The following is an 18,344-nucleotide window of genomic DNA, read 5'->3' as shown; positions in this document are numbered from 1 at the left end:
TTACTAAGGAAAATACACCGAAAACCTTAACAGTAGTTATCTTTGAATGATGAACTATACATTTATAATATAGTATGAATAGAATGATGCATTTATATCTATGTGTGGGTGTGTATACATATATATGCATGTGTATACACATGCATATATATATTTTTAACTTTAATCTATTTCCTGGGTATTTAAAATACCTTAGGATTCCACATTCCAGAAGTGACTGCAAATATATATACCACAAGCTTTGCTAGTTATCATGAGAAATTTTAGAAATAATGCTTCATTGGCAAAAAGAGTGATACTCAAGATATGTGGTGGCCTAGAAAGACTGTATGGGGCCACAACCCTTATAGGAACAGAATTTTGGAATCTGGCAATCCTAGCAGCCAAACACCTATGGAATAACTATATCTGTGCAGTCCTATATGGTAGCCACTAGCCACATGTGGCTATTTACATTTAAATTTAAAATAATTAAATATAAATTAAAAGTTCAGTTGTCTAGTTACTCTAACTACATTTCAAATGCTCAATAGCTACCTATGGCTACCGGCTACCATACTGGACACCACAGAAACAGAGCACTTCCATCATCACAGAAAGTTCCAGGGGACAGAGCTGTTCTAGATCTGGAGTTACATTTGGTCTTATATGCCCTTTCTCTCCCCCATCCCCACTCCTACTTAAAGGAGGACGTTGTTGCTTCATCTTACTAGAAGGCTGAATGATCCTGCAGGCAGAATAACAGAGCATCCTCCTTGGAGAAGAAATCATGTGGATTTCACCAAACTTATAAGAACAAGCTATATTACTGTTTTTGTGCCTATTTCTTAAAAATATTTGTAATGTGGGAGAATTTAGTCTGCCTTGCTTTCATTGTAACTATATAAACCCACACCATTTCCTAGTGCTGAAGCTGTATGGGAAAGGATGTATAGCCTTGTACTTACTTCTAACCAACAGAAGGAACTGACAGGTACTAAGGGGAGATGAAAATGGCTAGATGCCAAATTGACTTAGGTTAGTTCAAAAATACCTCAACCATTTTATATTTTCCCAAATTTTAAAAAGAGTATGCTGAGTATTATGAGAGGTATACAGAAAGGATTACAGAAGCACTTTTCTGGGCATATCTGGGGAAATACAGTACAGTAAGTAGTGGTGGAGAGTAAGTAAAATGGGGTCAGATTTATAATGAGAAAAAGTTTTATCAGAAAGGTAAAGGATAAACTTGAAAAGATAGGCTTTAACAATAATCCAGAAGAAAGATCATGAGAATCTGATTTAAGACCACTTCTAAAGAAATGGAGGAGTAGAGCTGGGCTCTAGATATGTTCTGGTGATAGGAATCACTAGGATTTAGGGGCCAATTAGATACGAAGATGGCAGGAGAACAGGTTAAGGTTGATTGTATGAAATCTAGGCAGATTGCTTAAATGGATGGTGATACTCCTTTCTAAACTTCAGTTCTTACGGGTTCCTGAAACCTTAACACTCCTATGCCTTAGTTCAGACTTTCTGCTTTGACTGGAATTCCTTTTCCTATTTTTGCAATCTGGTCAATCTGGTCACAAGCTTTCTACCTCTGATTTCTCTGACACTACCTTCCAAATATATACCAAATTCAGTCATACCAAACTACATATGGTTCCTTACACCTAACTTCTACTTTCTATGGTTTTACTTATGCTGGTCCCTCTACTTAGAATGCCCAAACTTCTAACTTAATGTTGAATGGGCAATCTTCATACATCCTTTAGGACCCAGGTTACATGCTCCAACTTTATTGTTCTTAACTTTATCCAAGCAATTATATCATTGTATTAGGGTTAGTGACATGCCTGTTTATTATTCCTTTTAGCTTCTCCAGGACAAGACACCATTTTATATAGTTCCTCAATGCCAAACACAAGATTCAGCTAAATAATATTCCATTGAGTGTACATACTGTTTTGTTTATCCATTTTGGTTGATGGACACTTGGGTTGTTCCTTTTTTTGGCAATTGTAAATAATGTCACCATGAAAATTGGTGTGTAAATTATCTGTTTGAGTCTTTGCTTTCAAATCGTTTGGGTACATACCCAGTAGTGGGATGGCTGAGTTTTATGGCAGTTCTACACTTAACTTTCTGAGAACTGCCAAACTCTTCCACAGCAGCAGCACCATTTTACATTCCTACTAGCAATGAAGGAGTGTTCCTATTTTTCCACATCCTCGTCAACACTTGAAATTTTCTGTTTAAATAGAAACCTTCTAGTGGGTGTGAAATGGTATTTCACTGAGGTTTTGATTTGCATTTCCCTAATGGCTAATGATGGTGAGCATCTTTTCATGTGCTTTTTGGCCATTCATATATCTTCTTTGGAGAAATGTCTACTCAAGTCTTTTGCCATTTTTTAACTGGGCTGTCGTTTTGTTGTTGTTGTTTTTGTTCAGTTTAGGATTTCTTTATACACTCTGGTTACTAAGCCCTTATCAGATATGTGATTGCCAAATATTTTCTCCCATTGTGTAGGTCATTGTTTTACTTTTATGATAAAGTTCTTTGACGTACATAAGTTTTTGATTTTGATGAAGTCTCATATATCTTATTTTTCTTTTGTGGCTTGTGCTTTGGGTTTAACATCTAAGAAACCATTTCCAACACAAGATCCCAAAGATTTTCCCTATTTTTTTGCTAAGAGTTTTATAGTTCTGGCTCTTTAATTAGGTCTTTGAGTTGATTTTTGTAGCTACTATGAGGTAGTATTCCACCATCACTCTTGTGCTTATGGAGATCTAGTTTTCCCAGCACCATATGTTGAAAAGACTACTTTTTCCCAAATAAGTGGTCTCCACTCCCTTATCAAAAATCAGTTGGCCATATGTGAGGGCTGATTTCTGAACTATCAATTTGATTGCATTCGTCTGTATGTCTATCCTTGTGCCAGTACCAAGCTGTTTTGATTACTGTGGCTATGTATTAAGTTTTAAGATTGGGACGTGTGAGCTCTTCAACTTTGTTATTTTTCTTCAAGATGGCTTTGGCTATTCAGGGTCCCCTACCCTTCCATGTAAATTTGAACATTGGCTTTTCCATTTCTGCAAAGAAGGCTGTCGGATTTTGATTGGTATTGCACTGAATTTTTAAATCACTTTGGGTAGAACTGACATCTTAACAATATTTGGTCTTCCAATCCATGAATACAGAATGTCCTTCCATTTCTTTAGGTCATATGCAATTTCTTTTAGTAATGTTTTATAATTTTCTATGTACAAATCCTTTACATCCTTACATTTATTCCTAGATTTGTGTTTCTTTTAGTTGCTATTATAAACGAAATTTTTTTTCTTGATTTCTTCTTCTGATTGCTCATTGCTTGTGTATAGCAACACTCCTGATTTTGGGGTGTTGATCTTGTATTCCCACACCTTTGCTGAATTCATTTATTAGTGGTAGGAGCTTTGTTGTGGATTTCTCCGGATTTTCAGTGTATAGGGTAATGTCATTTGCAAATAGGGAAAGTTTTACAAAACCTTTCCAATTTGGATGCCTTTTATTTCTTTTTCTTGCCTAACTGCTCTGGTTAGAACTTCCAGTACAAAACTGAGTAACAGTGGTGTCATTGGGCATCCCTGACTTGTTCTTGATCCTACAAAGAAAGCTTTCAGTCTTTCATCAAGTATGATGTTAGCTATGACCAGCCTAGGACTCTTGTTTCACCTCACCCCTCTAGGATGGTCACTCCCTGAAGCTACTGGGTAAAAGATCAGATTAGGATAATCTGAAAAATTTTTAAAGTCTTCACCATAGCTTTCAGTTTCTATCTGTGCTGGTTTGGAACTTGTTATGTACCCCCACGAAAGACTAGGTTCTTTTAATCCATCCCTGTGGGGGCAGACATATTGTGGGTGGCACCCTTTGGTTCAACTGAGATGTGACCCAGCCCATTCAGGGTGGGACTTAATCCCTTTACTGGGGTTAACAGTACCGGAGACCAAATGAAACCAGAACCCAGGAGAGAAGGAACAGCAGATGTCTCCATGCGCCTTCCCATGTGACAGAGGAACCCCGGATGCCAGCAGCCTTTCCTCAGAGAAGGTATCTTTCTCTTGATGCCTTAGTTTGGTCATTTTCATGGCCTTAGAACTGTAAATTTGTAAACTAACAAATACCCACTGAAAAAGCCAACCCGTTTCTGGTTTGTTACATTCTGGCAGCTTTAGCAAACTGAAACACTGTCTTTCAGCTATTCCACTTTCCAGTTTTACCTCTTGATGGCTCTTTCTCAAAAGCAGTTAAGAAAATTGTGGCTCCCTCAGTCCAACTAGTAGGGAATTAGGAGCCATTATCGATGTCAGTACAATGTAGATGTACTCCTGCTACGCCAAGTTAAAACTTTCCCCAAAGAAATATAACTAAACATGGTCATTATAATGTCCTATAGCATTTAGTCACTTGAGTTCTATAGTAATTCAGACCTGCATTTGAATCCTGGCTCTCTTACTTGCTAGTAGTGTTACCTTGAACAAGTTCCTAAAACCCATCAATACTAAGGTATGGAAGAAACCCATATAAAAATCCTTTATAGTACCTGGCACAAAATAGGTGTTTAACTACATACTTCATATATTGTTTAAATAATCATTAGTAGGCCAGGTAAAGTAAAAGATTATCATTCATAATAATCAAAGGTATTTCATGAAGTTCCAAATAAAAACTTCAGAAACAGCATTAGTTTAAAAGTTGATGAAGGACTCCCAATACATTTTGCAAGGAGTCCTCAAAAAAGTTTGAAATTTCTTTTGATAACACCTGTGCTGGCTGGAGACTGTTGTGAACCCCAGGAAAGACTATGTTCTTTTGATCCACTCTGGTGGGTGTAGACTTATTGTGGGTTGGATCTTTTGATTGGGTTGTTTCCATGGAGACACGACCCACCCAATTGTGGGTGGGACCTTTTGATTAGATTATTTCCCTGGAGGTGTGACCTGCACATTCAAAGTCTTAATTAGTTTACTGGCACACTCTATGAAAGGATAAAAGGCAGAGACATTTTGAAGAGGGTTCAAAGACACTTGGAGATGCAGATGGAAAGACATTTGGAGATGCTAAGTAAACTAAGAGACGAAGCCCAGAGTTTGCCCCAGAGAAGCTAAGTGAGAACCCACAAATGATTAATGAGAACCCAATGGAATGAGAAGCTGAAAGCAACACACCTGGGAACAAAGGACCAGCAGATGCCAGCCTTGTGCCTTCCCAGTATCTGGGCACTCAGACAAGATTTCTACCTCTTGATGCCTTAATTTGGACATTTTCATGGCCTTAGAACTGCAAATTTGCAAACAAATAAACCCTTGGTGCCAGTTTGGATGTATTATGTCCCCCAAAACACCATGTTCTTTAATGCAGTCTTGTGGGGGCAGACGTATTAGTGTTGATTAGATTAGAATCTTTGGATTAGGTTGTTTCCATGGAGATGTGACCCACTCAACTGTGGGTAATGCCTTTGATTAGATTATTTCCATGGAGGTGTGGTCCCACACATGGAGAATGGGTGCTGATTTAATCACTGGAGTCCTATATAAGAGTTCAGACAGAAGGAGCTCGCTGCTGCAGCTTAGAGACATTCTGGAGACAGCCAGTGAAAGCAGAATTTTACTGACATTTTGGAGATACTAGCCCAGAATTTGTCCCAGGAAACTAAGCCTAGAGATGTTTTGCAGAACACCATTTTGAAATGCAACCTGGGAGCAAGCAGATGCCAGCCACGTGCCTTCCTAGCTAACAGGTTTTCCAGATGACAATGGCATTTCTCCAGTGAAGGTCTACTTATGTTTATGCCTTAGTTTAGACACTTTTATAGCTGTAGAAATGTAAATTTGTAACTTAATAAATCCCCTTTATAAAAGCCAATTCATTTCCTGTATTTTTGCGTAACAGCAGCATTAGCAAACTGGAACATCCCCACTGTAAAAGTCGATCCATTTCTCGTATATTGCATCTCCAGCGGCTTTAGCAAACTGGAATACTACCATTATAAAAAATGTTGACATAATCTGATAAACCAGTTGATTACCAAATAAAGATTGAAAATACCTTTCTTTTCAATTTTTTCTTTTATCTTCTTTTCTTCTCCTCTGCCTCCATTTATCTGTTCATTGGCATCAGAAGATACAGCTGTTATTGATGTAGACTGTATCAAATTTTCAGAAAGTGTAGAATTAGTTTGTAGTGGAGTACCAGAAAAGAATGGTATTTGTTTCACTGAAACAGAGAATTAAAAAGATTTTATTTGTTTTTAAATTTATACTAAATCAACAAACAAAATGAGACATATGGAACTGTGAGTCACAAATGTGAACTCTTTAAAGAAAAATTCACTGCATTTGACTATTAACAGCCTATTTTCTGACACTGTAGAAAGGCTGCCAAGAAATTAAATGTATTTTTACCATTACTGAGGTGACAAAAGAATAAATAAATGCATATTCCCATTTAATTACCAATCACTAAAGTGAGAAAACTGCAGATAACAACGGTAATAGCTAACATTTATTAATCCTCAGACACTTTCAAAATGCTTTATATAAATGAACTCATCTAATAAATACCCTAAGAGGAAGGTTCTATTCATGTCCACATTTTACAGATGATAAATCTCAGCCATACAGAGGCTAAGAAATCAGTCCCTCAAACACAGAGTGAGTGAGGGAACTATACTTTCATGGTTTGGGAAGATGGAAAGTTTTTCACTCAAGTTTTCTTTTATATTAAATAATATAATGGGAAAGTGTTTTAATATTAGTTATTTGTAGATTAGAATTAAAGGAGAAAAAAACATTACTTGTCCATAATTCTATTTCAAAAGAAAATTTCTTAAAGAAGCAAAAGAAATTCCTTCAGCAATGTTTTAACATATTAAAAACATTCCCACAGCCTAGTAAACATGAAAAATATTGTCTTGTGAGGAATATTGATGTGCCTTAGATTCTGGCCAACATTCAGAATACTTTTAGGAGGCATTTTTTAAGTTCCTTGCAATAGGTGTCTTTAACTACACACTTCCCTGGAAGCTAGTATTCTCAAAATTCTAACTTTCTTCTTTTAGTAATTGTGAAGTTCCATCTATCCTTATTTTGTTTCACCATTAGACAGAGTTGACCACTTGAATTCGAACCACTGATTTGATTTGACATTTCACAAATAAAATTAAGAGTTTAAAAGTTTAATGTTTATAGGGAACTGAGACAAGTGAAAAGTATTTTACATTGCTAATATTTTAACTGCTTATTTAATTCTATACTTGAATTCCAAATCTACTCTTCTGAAGGATCAAATAACCTCACATTTTCCACTGACAAACAATATTGTCTCTTGTTGACAGCACTAAGCACACATTATTGATTTTTCCCTCTTTTATTAAGCTAAGGGTAGTATTCATACTATGACATTAAAAATAATTCATTGGCAGAATGATGGTGAAAAGAAATAGTAAGAAAAGCTTTCACCATACTTGGGTCTCCTTATTTCATTTAAGAAATATTTGGTTTTTACAGTCAAATGCCTTTCCATGTGGCACTTTGAAAATGCAACACAGCTATTATTATTAATATTGTTTAAAATTTTCACTTTTATTTAAAAATATAATAGTTGAAATGATAAATATCTGCTGACTTGGATAACTTAAAAACTATAATTTTGGGCAAATTATATCTCTTTAAGCTTCAATTTCTTCATGTATAAAAAAGGATATCAATGTACTTATATTTTTAAAGGTAAATAAATAATAAATGTAAAGCACCTACCACACAGTGCTTGGTATACAGTAAAACTTAATAAAGTTAACTACATATTATTATGGCTAACATTTCAATAACTATTCAATAGGGAACAGTGATAAATAAGGTAAAGTATAGCACAGAGAATAAAAGCAGAGATTTCTGAACTGCACATCTGCCATTTTTGTGTGACCTCAGGCAATGTAATTTGCTTTTCTAAGCTTCCAGAAAATTTCTCTTCTGGAAAAAGGAGGAAGACCCCACAGTGGTGTTACTGTGATCATAAAATGAGAAACCAACCATAATGCTTAAGTTACTAAACACCTAATAAAGAATACAATTACTATTATTATAAATCAAAACAACCCAGAATTTCTGTATTTAATCACCTCCATTTTGAATTTCTGCCTGAATTAGCTCTTGTTTCAGTTCTTCAATTTCTTTCTTTAGTTTAGCATTTTCAACACGAAGTTTCTTCTCCTCTCTCAAAGTTGCCTGCAAAACTAGGATCAAATAAAACCTAGTTAGATGGAGTTTTGTTTTCTAAACAGTCTCTTACAAATACTACTTGAAAAGAGCATATATAGCAGGTTTAACAATAGTAAGTACAGGTTTAGTTAATTCCTTTGTCAGTTTAATTTTTATTAAAACAATATTATGTTTAAAGAGGAAAGAGAGAGGGGGTGGGGGAGAAAGAGAGACACTGAGAGAGAAAGGGATGAAAATCTATGAAGCAGTGGAAATGAAAATCATCTTCCTAGTTTCTATAAAGATGCTTACCAAAATCAAATTACCACATTTTCATCATTGTAGCTAAATTAGAGGGCAAAGGTAAATAGCTTAAGAATGTAGCACAAAAGTGACAGTAAAAAATAAATTGTAAGAAAGAAAATGTATTAGATATATTAAATTACAAAAAGAAGAAAAATTCCGAGGTCTAATAATGATAAACAATGAAGAAATATTCTAATATCTTTTTTTTCAGGCTTTTCCTTTTTTTTTTTTTAACCATTTATAAATAACATTTAACGAATCAAAATCATGCAATGCTCAGACATATAAAACACAAGATACTGTAAATTTATGTTTCAACTGACATAAAATCCATTTTAAGTTGTGTATGTGTGATTTAGTGCTATGTTTATTATAATGAATGATGCTCATGATATATTTAGTGAAAAAGGCCAAAACAATGCAACTACATGATTCTGTTGTTTTAAACATGAGTATGCATATGTTGAAAGAATTTTTAAAAAGTCTAAAAAAAAGTGAAGACAAAAATGTTTATAACTGAATGTTTATAAGTGAAGACAAAATATTTATAATTTCAACTGGGTGATGAGATTATAAATTTTTCTAATTTAGTAAACATGCATTGTTGCAAATTTTAAAAGTTAATGGAAAGAAAAAGTCATTTTCAGTCCTTAAGAAACATTCTACTATGGGATATAATTAGAATTATCTTCACAGCAGAATTTTTCTCAGGAAAGGAATATTGTGGATATTTCTGGTGTTCTTTGAGCACTTAAGCCACCTCAAGACCTTCTGATCTTTCCATGGTTCCTCAGTATGCAGCTATGATCTTTTTATTCTACTTACCCATTTATTCTTATAATATTCACTTGCTTAGAACTGCACTCAGATTGGGAGCCTCTCTTTTTGAGTATATGTTGGCAATTTCTGCATTAGTGTTCTTAGAACCATCAGAACTCTCTTTCTCTCCTCTGCACTGCCTCTGAACAGCTGCTAAATCTAGGCATGTCCTAGGGGTCCTGCTGTTGACTGCAGTTTGGGTAGGGCAAAATCCACTGAGTTAGATGGGAGTTAGACGTTCAGAAGGATGTTTTTCAGTTGTTTTTCTGGAGGATGCTGTAATTAAATTTTTTCTTTTGCTACTTTAGTTTCTCAGGGCTTTTTTCATTGAGTTATCTATTTATTTGTATATATTCCATTAAACACTGCTATGCACACAAACATTAACCGTATATAATAGATAACAGCACACCATCTTGTATTATACACCTTTCAGTTAACATTCAATGTTATTTTCTGAGTCATCCCAGTAATTATAATTTCATTTAGTGTTGAATAAAATATAGAAACTGAACCACATAGTAGAAATTTCAGCAACAGCTTTTACTTCACATGCATTTTCACGTACTGATCAATTTGGGAAGAAGTTTAATATTCTTTCCTACTAGTTTTTACAAAGTCTGCATTCAACATGGCTATATCACTTCACAATTCTACATTTTTATCTTAATTATTTCTCAATAATAAGTAATTAGGCCATATTCTGAATTTGTGATTGAATTATATAGTAAAGAATTCTTATTAGAGGTTTTTTTTCCCAGTCTGGTAATTCTGATGTGAACACTAACTGAATATTTTTTCACTTGATTTTTGCACTGACATTTTTTTACTATGGTAACCTTCATTCTGATGAAGGAATTTGAAGTCATTAAAGATTTCCTTCACTGAGATTTAATAAAGGATTTTTCATGTTTACTTCACTAAATATTTTCTCCTAATATCTTTTCCAGTATTGTTAGTTGGTCCCCTAGAGTTTCTTCCTCCTGTTAAAGATTTTCTGGTTTTGTTTTCAGATTTAGGAGTTGTTACTACTCTACATTTTTCTTGTCTGCACCTAGCCTGAGGTTCAGCTGGAATGACCTCCAGGTCACTAGAGACATATGTGCAGTTCATGCATGTTGTTCAAGAATAAATTACAAATAAAGGAATTATGACACTGATTACATTGACATAGAATTACATTCCTGTGTGGGTTCTCTCATTTGTTTGAACATTAAAGCTGTGGCTGAAGTTCTTCCCGTTTTCATTACATTCATAGCATGAGTTCCCTCATATCCTTGAAGGGTAGCATACAGACTAAAGGCTTTCCCACATAAATGGCATTCATATGGTTTCTCTACAGTATGAATTTTCTCTTTTTTTTTTAAGAGTAGAAGATATACTGAAGGTTTTTCCACAAAAAATGGAAATCATATGGTTTCTTTTCAGTGTGAATTCTCTCATGTGGTCTTAAGTTGAAACTTTTAATGAAAGTTTTCCCACATATATAACATTTGTATGGTTTCTCTCCATTGTGAGTTTTCTCATGAGGTTTAAGGATAGAACTGTGATGGAAGGCTTTTCCACATAAATGGCATTCAAATGGATTCTCTCCTTTGTGAATTCTCTCATGTCTACATTTGGAAGACTGACTGAAGGCTTTCCCACATATTTGACACCCATATTGTTTTCCTCCAATGTGAGTTTCTCATGTCTTCTAAAGGTAAAAATTTTCTGGATGCTTTCCCACATAAATGACATTCAGATTATTTCTCTCCAGTGTGAGTTTTCTCATGTCAAATTAGGCAGATATTTGACTGAAAGCTTTCCCACATAGATGACATTCATATGGTTTCTCTCCAGTGTAAATTCTCTCATGTTGTCTTAATTCTGGATGCTTTCCCACATAATGACATTCATATAGTCTTAAGTTGAAACATTTATTGAAGTCTCTTCCACATATATAACATTTGTATGGTTTCTCTCCAGTGTGAGTTTTCTCACGATGTCTAAGGGTAGAACTGTGACTAAAAGTTTTTCCACATAAATGATATTCAAATAGATCCTCTCTTCTGTGAATTCTCTCATGTTGTCTAAATTTGGAGGATTGACTGAAGGTTTTCCCACATATTTGACACCCATATTGTTTTCCTCCAACGTGAGTTCTCTCATGTAAACTAAAGGTAAAATTTTTTCTGGATGCTTTCCCACATAATGACATTCATATAGTTTCGTTCCAGTGTGGATTTTCTCATGTCATCTAAGGGTAGATAATTGACAGAAAGCTTTCCTACATAGACGGCATTCATATGGTTTCTCTCCAGTGTGAATTTTCTCATGTTGTCTTAATTTGAAACTTTTATTGAAGGCTTTTCCACATAGATGACAATCATATGGTTTCTCTCCAGTGTGAATTCTTTCATGTTGTTTGAGGGTGGAAGTTTTATTGAAGGCTTTCCAGCCTATTTGGCATCCATACTTTTTTTCCTGCAGTATGTTTTCTCATGTTGCCTAAGATCAGAACTTCTTCTGAAGGTTTCCCCACATATATGACAGTCATGTGCTTTACTTCTAGTGTGAATTTGTTCACATTGACTAAAGGATGGTCACTGAGGATGTCTTGAAATTGTTTGCTGATACAGGATTTCTTTCCAAATTGAGTTGACACATACTGAGTTGATAATGGAGTTGTGAATGAATTCTTCTTCTGAATTATTACATTCAATGGGATCCTCTTGATGTGAGATCTCTGCATTGATAAAATGGTGGATGTGTCATTCCTCTTCCTGAAGAAAGGCTGCTGGTGATCTGGAATGCCTCTGTCACATGGGAAGGCACATGGCAGTGTCTGCTGGTCCTTGTCTCCCAGGTATCATTGCCTTCAGTTCTGGCCTTTCTGTCTCAGCTTCTCTGTGTGTTTCTCTCTCTCGTTCGGTGCTGGATTGTTGCTGATGTTCTCACAAACGTTGAGGACCAATGGGTTGATGTGCCGAGCCCTCTATCACAGGACTTGCCCTCGTTACTGGACATCAGCATATGTGCGCTTCTAGAGTAGGTATACCAGTTTATCTTTCTGGGACTGTTTCCTCATCTCAGCTTGTCATATTTCTTTTTATTATGAGACTTTGTCTCAGAGAGAGACTACAGCCTCAGTCCCTGCTGCTTCCCTACATTAGTCCCCCTCAAGGATGTAGTGTAAGAACCTACATCAGAACCAGGGAGACAGTCATTTCCTTTTAAAAGAAGCCAAATAATCTTTTTTTCCTAGTATCTCAGAAGTTGAACTGGTCAAACATTCAATGAGTGAAATAACTTCAAAAATTTGCTCAAGATATAATGTACATGCTAAAGGTGAACTACAGAGTCTACAAAATATAATAAAATAACAATCATTCTTAGTGGATTTGGTTCTACACCTGAAGCAAGATTTTGAAAATGTGGGGGGATATTTCTGGTTGTCACAAAAAATGGGAGTTGTTACTGATATTTACTGGGCAGGATCCAGATATGCCAGATGTCCTGCAATCTGCTGGATATTCTGCATAATGAACTGCCTCACACCCTGCAGAACTTTCCCAACCTACATTTGTGTAGCTGAAATGGTATTTTAAAATTAACTAAAAAAGAATTAGTAACAGGAAATTTTTTTTGGAGTAAATGTAGGATTCTGTAAGCCATTGCAGGCTTATGTAGGAAAGAAAAACACTTATTTCTATTAGTGACAAGAAAAGATTTTAGAATTTTCATTACTTCATTAACATGGGGTGTTGAGAAAATCTGGTTTTTAAGAAATAAAATATACTTAGACAAACAAAACCAAAACAGAAATAAATCACGAAGGCAGTAAAATTCAGGTTTGGTATCTTTGTATATAAAACAGCAATTTCTAAGTAAAAGTTATAAAGAAATATTTCTATGCAAAAATCACTTCAGAAAATGTCTTAGTGAGAATAATAAGAAAGTATAACACATTCTCTTCTATATACAAGGTTAGAGGAGATATTTGACTTTATATTCTATTTCATCCAATTTTCTTCATTTCTAATCTCTAATTCTACACCAACTTATTTTAAACATCATAATCTTCCTTTAGAAGTCCTTGAAATAATAGATGTTTTTCTGTATATATATACACACACATAATAATACATTCACTATATACCAATTTTAGTTTATTTTAGTTCCTAGATATTATACTAAAAATTAAAATATTAAAGGAATCTAAAAGTTATCACCAAGATAAGTAATGACTTATGCAGTAAACATTTGTTTTGGTCTGTCAATAAGCAATTCATTTTTAAAGTATCTCCTTTGACATTTTTAAATTTCCTTACTTGCTTTCTCTTTAAGAAGAGCAACTTGCTTCTTAAGATATTCAATAATTTGATCTGCCTCTGCACCCTTCTGTTCCAGTCTCTTCAGAATGGCATCATTGGTTGCCATTTTTGTCAAAAAGTGGCAAAAATTCCTAAATTAGAAAATAAGGGATAAATTATATTGTGGAAGGAATACATTTGTCATTCACCTGTAATAAAGCACCCTGAAAGGAAAAACATTTTCTACTGTAACACATCAATATGTTAGAAAAACACTTTTCCTATGTAGAGTAACAAACCAGTAGCAGAAATGTTAAAATAGACAAATTTCTGAATCTGTTTGGGAGAGGAAATCTACTTTTTTTCCTAAATGCAGAAAACATGCTATTTAACCACATTTTAGGTTGGAAAATTTCAAAGTAAGCTTTAAAACACTGCAGAATATTATGACACAATATGGGAATCTTAAGAGAGAAGAATAATAATACCTTAACTAAGCTACTGGGAAGAAAGCTATAATCACACCCACGTTTCAAAGTAAAGAAAGTTGCTGAATTCCTTCTTCATATGGTACTGTTGTAATATTGGATATTTCTACTGCTTATTCAACTAGGTAAACTACTCAGGAGAAACATGAATTAGGGAAGACATATTAAAAGAAAAACACCCATATTAATCATATACCTATTCAGAAATAATGTAAGTATATACTGTATCCTTTACAAAAGAAAATTATTGCAATTTTAATTTTATTATGAGCATAGAAATTTTTTAAAAACTGGACAATGTGCATAAAAATGCACATAAGCAGACATTCTGAGATTAATTTATCATGTTAAAGTTTAAAATGCCTAATATTAAGACAAATAATTAAAATAATATTATTAATAATTCCATGAATTACTACTTTTGACCTGATTTAATATCAATTTTTGATTATTAACTCAAAGTATAACATAAGCATTGATGAATGTTTTTGTTCCTCAAATGTTTGCAAAGCCAGAATCTTAGAAAGAAATATAAAGGGATATATCAAAGAAAGGTAAACTGAAAATGCCTTTTTCTCCTGAACTTTTAATATCCTGAGTTATAGCATTCTTTTTTTTAATATCTTTCTATTTTAATTTTACATAAGAAATGATTAAATATTCAATAAGTGAAATACAGCTATCACAAACAGGTAAGATAATCAATATATGATTTGGCATGATCTGCAACTTTTACTCCCCTGGCAAAGAAAAAGGTTGATGAATACTACTAAGATGGATGTGAAATTATTGATATACTTTAGAAAAATAAGGTTTGCAAAGGTATGGCTGATAAACTCTCACTCAAATTTCAAAGTTCTTAAAAAGTACTAGTAAGCTAGTATCTTAATTGATATGAAAAAACAATTTAAATGCAAAATATCTGCATAAATTTGCTAACCAATCCAGAAAGTCACCTCACAAATACCACCCAAGATGCTGAAAAAGTGAAACATGGATTCAACTTATGCCTGGACTCAAGCAAAAATAGTTTCAAAATCTCCTAACAGTAATCTGCAAATAGGGATCATAAATCCTAGCCTAAGAGAGAAAAAAATTTTAATTACAATTTTACTGAGATAATAAATCTATTAATTATACGCCATGTATAGTTACTAAACCGAATAAAATTAAATGACTTTTACAATACATACTGAAGCAAAGGCATAAGTTTGAGAAGAAAGAATGCCATGTTTCAAAAATACAGAAACACAAATTCCCTGAACACTTTAAAGACACACACAACACAACTACTGAAAGGAAACAATGTGATAAAGGGAAGTGATAAAAATGAATAAAACTGACAGAAAACATAAATGAAAGAAAATCAGAATAATCCTCAAAAGTATCAATACGTATTATAAGATACGGATATGTGAAAATGAAGACTTTTGCCATACCAGTTTTTCTGAAACCAAAACACTATTATCATAAACTGAAAACACAAAATAACTAGTCAAAACTACATAAAAATTCTAGTTTGCCAGCAGATGATTTAACAACCAGCTATTAAATTAAGTTGGAAAAATGTTTTTATAAGAATGCTGTATAGTAGCTTTTTTTAATATATAAAATATATTCAATAAAAAACATATCTCAACCACAGCAAAGAGGAGATAATGGTTTATTGAAGAGTAAGTCAAATGTTTACATCTGCCTTTCACTCAAATGCAAAAAAGAACATAAAACACAGTCCATCTTTTAGATAATTCATATGCTTTAAGTTTAAATACTGCAGGATAACAGTATGCTACATTTCAATATTTTACACATTTATAACATTTTATATATTTATATCATTTGTATATTTAATGAATTATGATATATACATATATTATAAAAGAAATATAATCCATACCCTTGGTTACAAGTTCACAGATACTTGTTTAGATTAAGGTCTACTTTTCTTTTTTCCTACTGTCTACTTTTAAATTGTGTAAATAAAACCAGGACTGAAAAATGTGTACTACCCATAACACTCAGTAAAAATGGATTTATTTTTAACAAAAAATAAGATAATAGTTGTGTTTACTTTGTCTTTAGTATTTGTCAGATTCTTTTCTAAGCACTTAAAAGATATTAACTTATTTAATCATTACAACACTTTGCCATACATGCTATCATCTCCCTTTTCATAGATATATTAGTTATTACAAGACTGAGAAAAAGAACATGGACTTCAAAATCTGACAGACTTTGCATCAAATCGTATCCCCTATCACTTATAAGCTGTCTGAACTAGAACAACTTCCTTAACCTTTTTGAGATTCAGTTTTCTCCTTTGTAAAATGGGGAAAATTTTACATGTCATAGGACTGATATGAGGCAAAACAAGATATGAATAACAGTTAATAAGATTTTTGGCACATAGCAGATAAATAGCAAATATTAGTATATGTCACTCACCAAGCAAAATTTTAGGAGCATAAAACAACAACAAGAAATGGTACACAAACAATCCTCAAAAAGTTCACAGTATGATAGTTACCTATTGCCATCCTATTTTCTAGGTTCCTAAGCATGATTATTATATTTTCTTAGAGGGTAGGGATGCAACAAATAATAAAAATACAACTTATAGAGATTAACATTAAAAATGTTCTCAGATAATTTGGGTTAAGTCACATAAATTTGTTAGTGGTATACAGTCCATGGGTGTGCTGGTTTGTATATATTATACCCCCAAAAAAAGCTATATTCTTTGATGCAATCTTGTGGGGGCAGATGTATTAGTGTTGATTAGGTTGGAATCCTTTGTTTCCATGGAAATGTGACTCAATCAACCATGAGTGAAATGTTTGATTGGCTTATTTCCACAGAGATATGGGGCCTGCCCATTCAGGGTGGTTCTTGACTCAATCATCTGGAGTCATATAAAAGAGTTCATAGAGAGAAGGCCCTCAGAGCATCTAAGAGTGACATTCTGGAGAGAGCTACAGCCAAGAGAAACATTTTGAAGAAGGCCATTGAAAGCAGACTTTTGCTCCGGAGAAGCTAAGAGAGAACAAAACACCCCAAGAGCAATATTTTGAAGAATGCACAGGAGCCGAGAGAGAAGCTGGATCAGCAGAAGCCAGCCACGTACCTTCCCAGCTAACAGAGGTTTTCTGGATGTCAATGGCCTTTTTCCAGTGAAGGTACCCTATTGTTGATGACTTACCTTGGACGCTTCATGGCCTAAAGACTTCAACTTTGTGGCCAAATAAACCCCCATTATAAAAGCCAATCCATTTTTGTTGTTTTGCAAAAGGGCAGTATTAGCAAATCGGAACAATGGGGGTGAAAAAGATTAACATATTTACATTCTAAATTCTGAATTGTGTTCATAATAGTGTACAAAATATACCCAAAGACAGCTAACTTTAGGAATACAATAACAGCCAACTAAAAAAATTTTTGCAGTTTTCTCTGCAGATAGATATTGCCATTATAACAGTGGAAATCCTAAAGATAATAGACTTGAAATTATTTAAAGAAATGGTGCATACAGAAGGAACACTCAGTGGAACTAAATGAAATAAAGCAGATTCCAGTTTGAATCTCCATGAAGATATATTCTGAACATTGGTATGACTGTTCTCAGCTCTAGCTTAGAAGGCAAAACAATCCAGTATGAACCATATATACCACTTTGCCAAAGGCACACAACTAACTGGGCAAGAATAGCAAGAGAAGAATTGTTTTATGCAGAATGATGTAAATTGTTCTTGTTTGAGACAAGGAAAAAAAATAAAAATTAAATAAACCACAAGCTTAACTAAAGACAATGTGACTCTGAGACTTGAAAAAGCTCTGTAACCTAAATATTTACAAAGTCTCCATTTGGTTATGCAATAATTAAAAGTTGTTCAACGGTTTCTAGAAATCATACAGTCATGATAAATATCATATATATTAGCTTACTTTTAAACTATTTTAACTGTAGTAATATCAACAATACCACTAAAAGAAGAACTCTTATTAAAAGAGAAGGGGAAGAAATATCTTTTGCTAGGACTGTCATTTCTCCTGCAATAGTTGAGTTTTCTTGGCAAAATAAAACTCAGGAATGACCATAAAAATTCACCAGCTGTTATTCAGTGTCTTTTTCTCTACCTCTAGACAAGTGGTCAAACTATGGTGTATTATTAACCTCATTTTATCAGAGGAAAAAAACAAAACAAAACTGA

The 18,344-nt window shown here is 33.8% G+C and overlaps 1 protein-coding gene across 7 annotated transcripts in view; it reads right to left on the bottom strand.

Moving 5' to 3' along the window:
• The window catches only part of AIMP1 (aminoacyl tRNA synthetase complex interacting multifunctional protein 1), a 46,735-nt gene that overhangs the window by 18,151 nt on the left and 10,240 nt on the right, over positions 1–18,344 (bottom strand). For all 7 annotated transcript variants that reach the window (XM_037830406.1, XM_037830407.1, XM_037830409.1 and 4 more), the window contains 3 exons: positions 13,667–13,800; positions 8,150–8,263; positions 6,079–6,246 (listed from right to left, as the gene is read on the bottom strand). In XM_037830406.1, coding sequence (XP_037686334.1) covers positions 6,079–6,246; positions 8,150–8,263; positions 13,667–13,800 — 416 coding nt within the window. The remainder of the gene's footprint in view (positions 1–6,078; positions 6,247–8,149; positions 8,264–13,666; positions 13,801–18,344) is intronic.

Source organism: Choloepus didactylus, chromosome 3 (assembly GCF_015220235.1).
Source record: "Choloepus didactylus isolate mChoDid1 chromosome 3, mChoDid1.pri, whole genome shotgun sequence".
NCBI lineage: Eukaryota > Metazoa > Chordata > Mammalia > Pilosa > Megalonychidae > Choloepus > Choloepus didactylus.
This window is presented reverse-complemented; position numbering and strand designations above follow the sequence as displayed.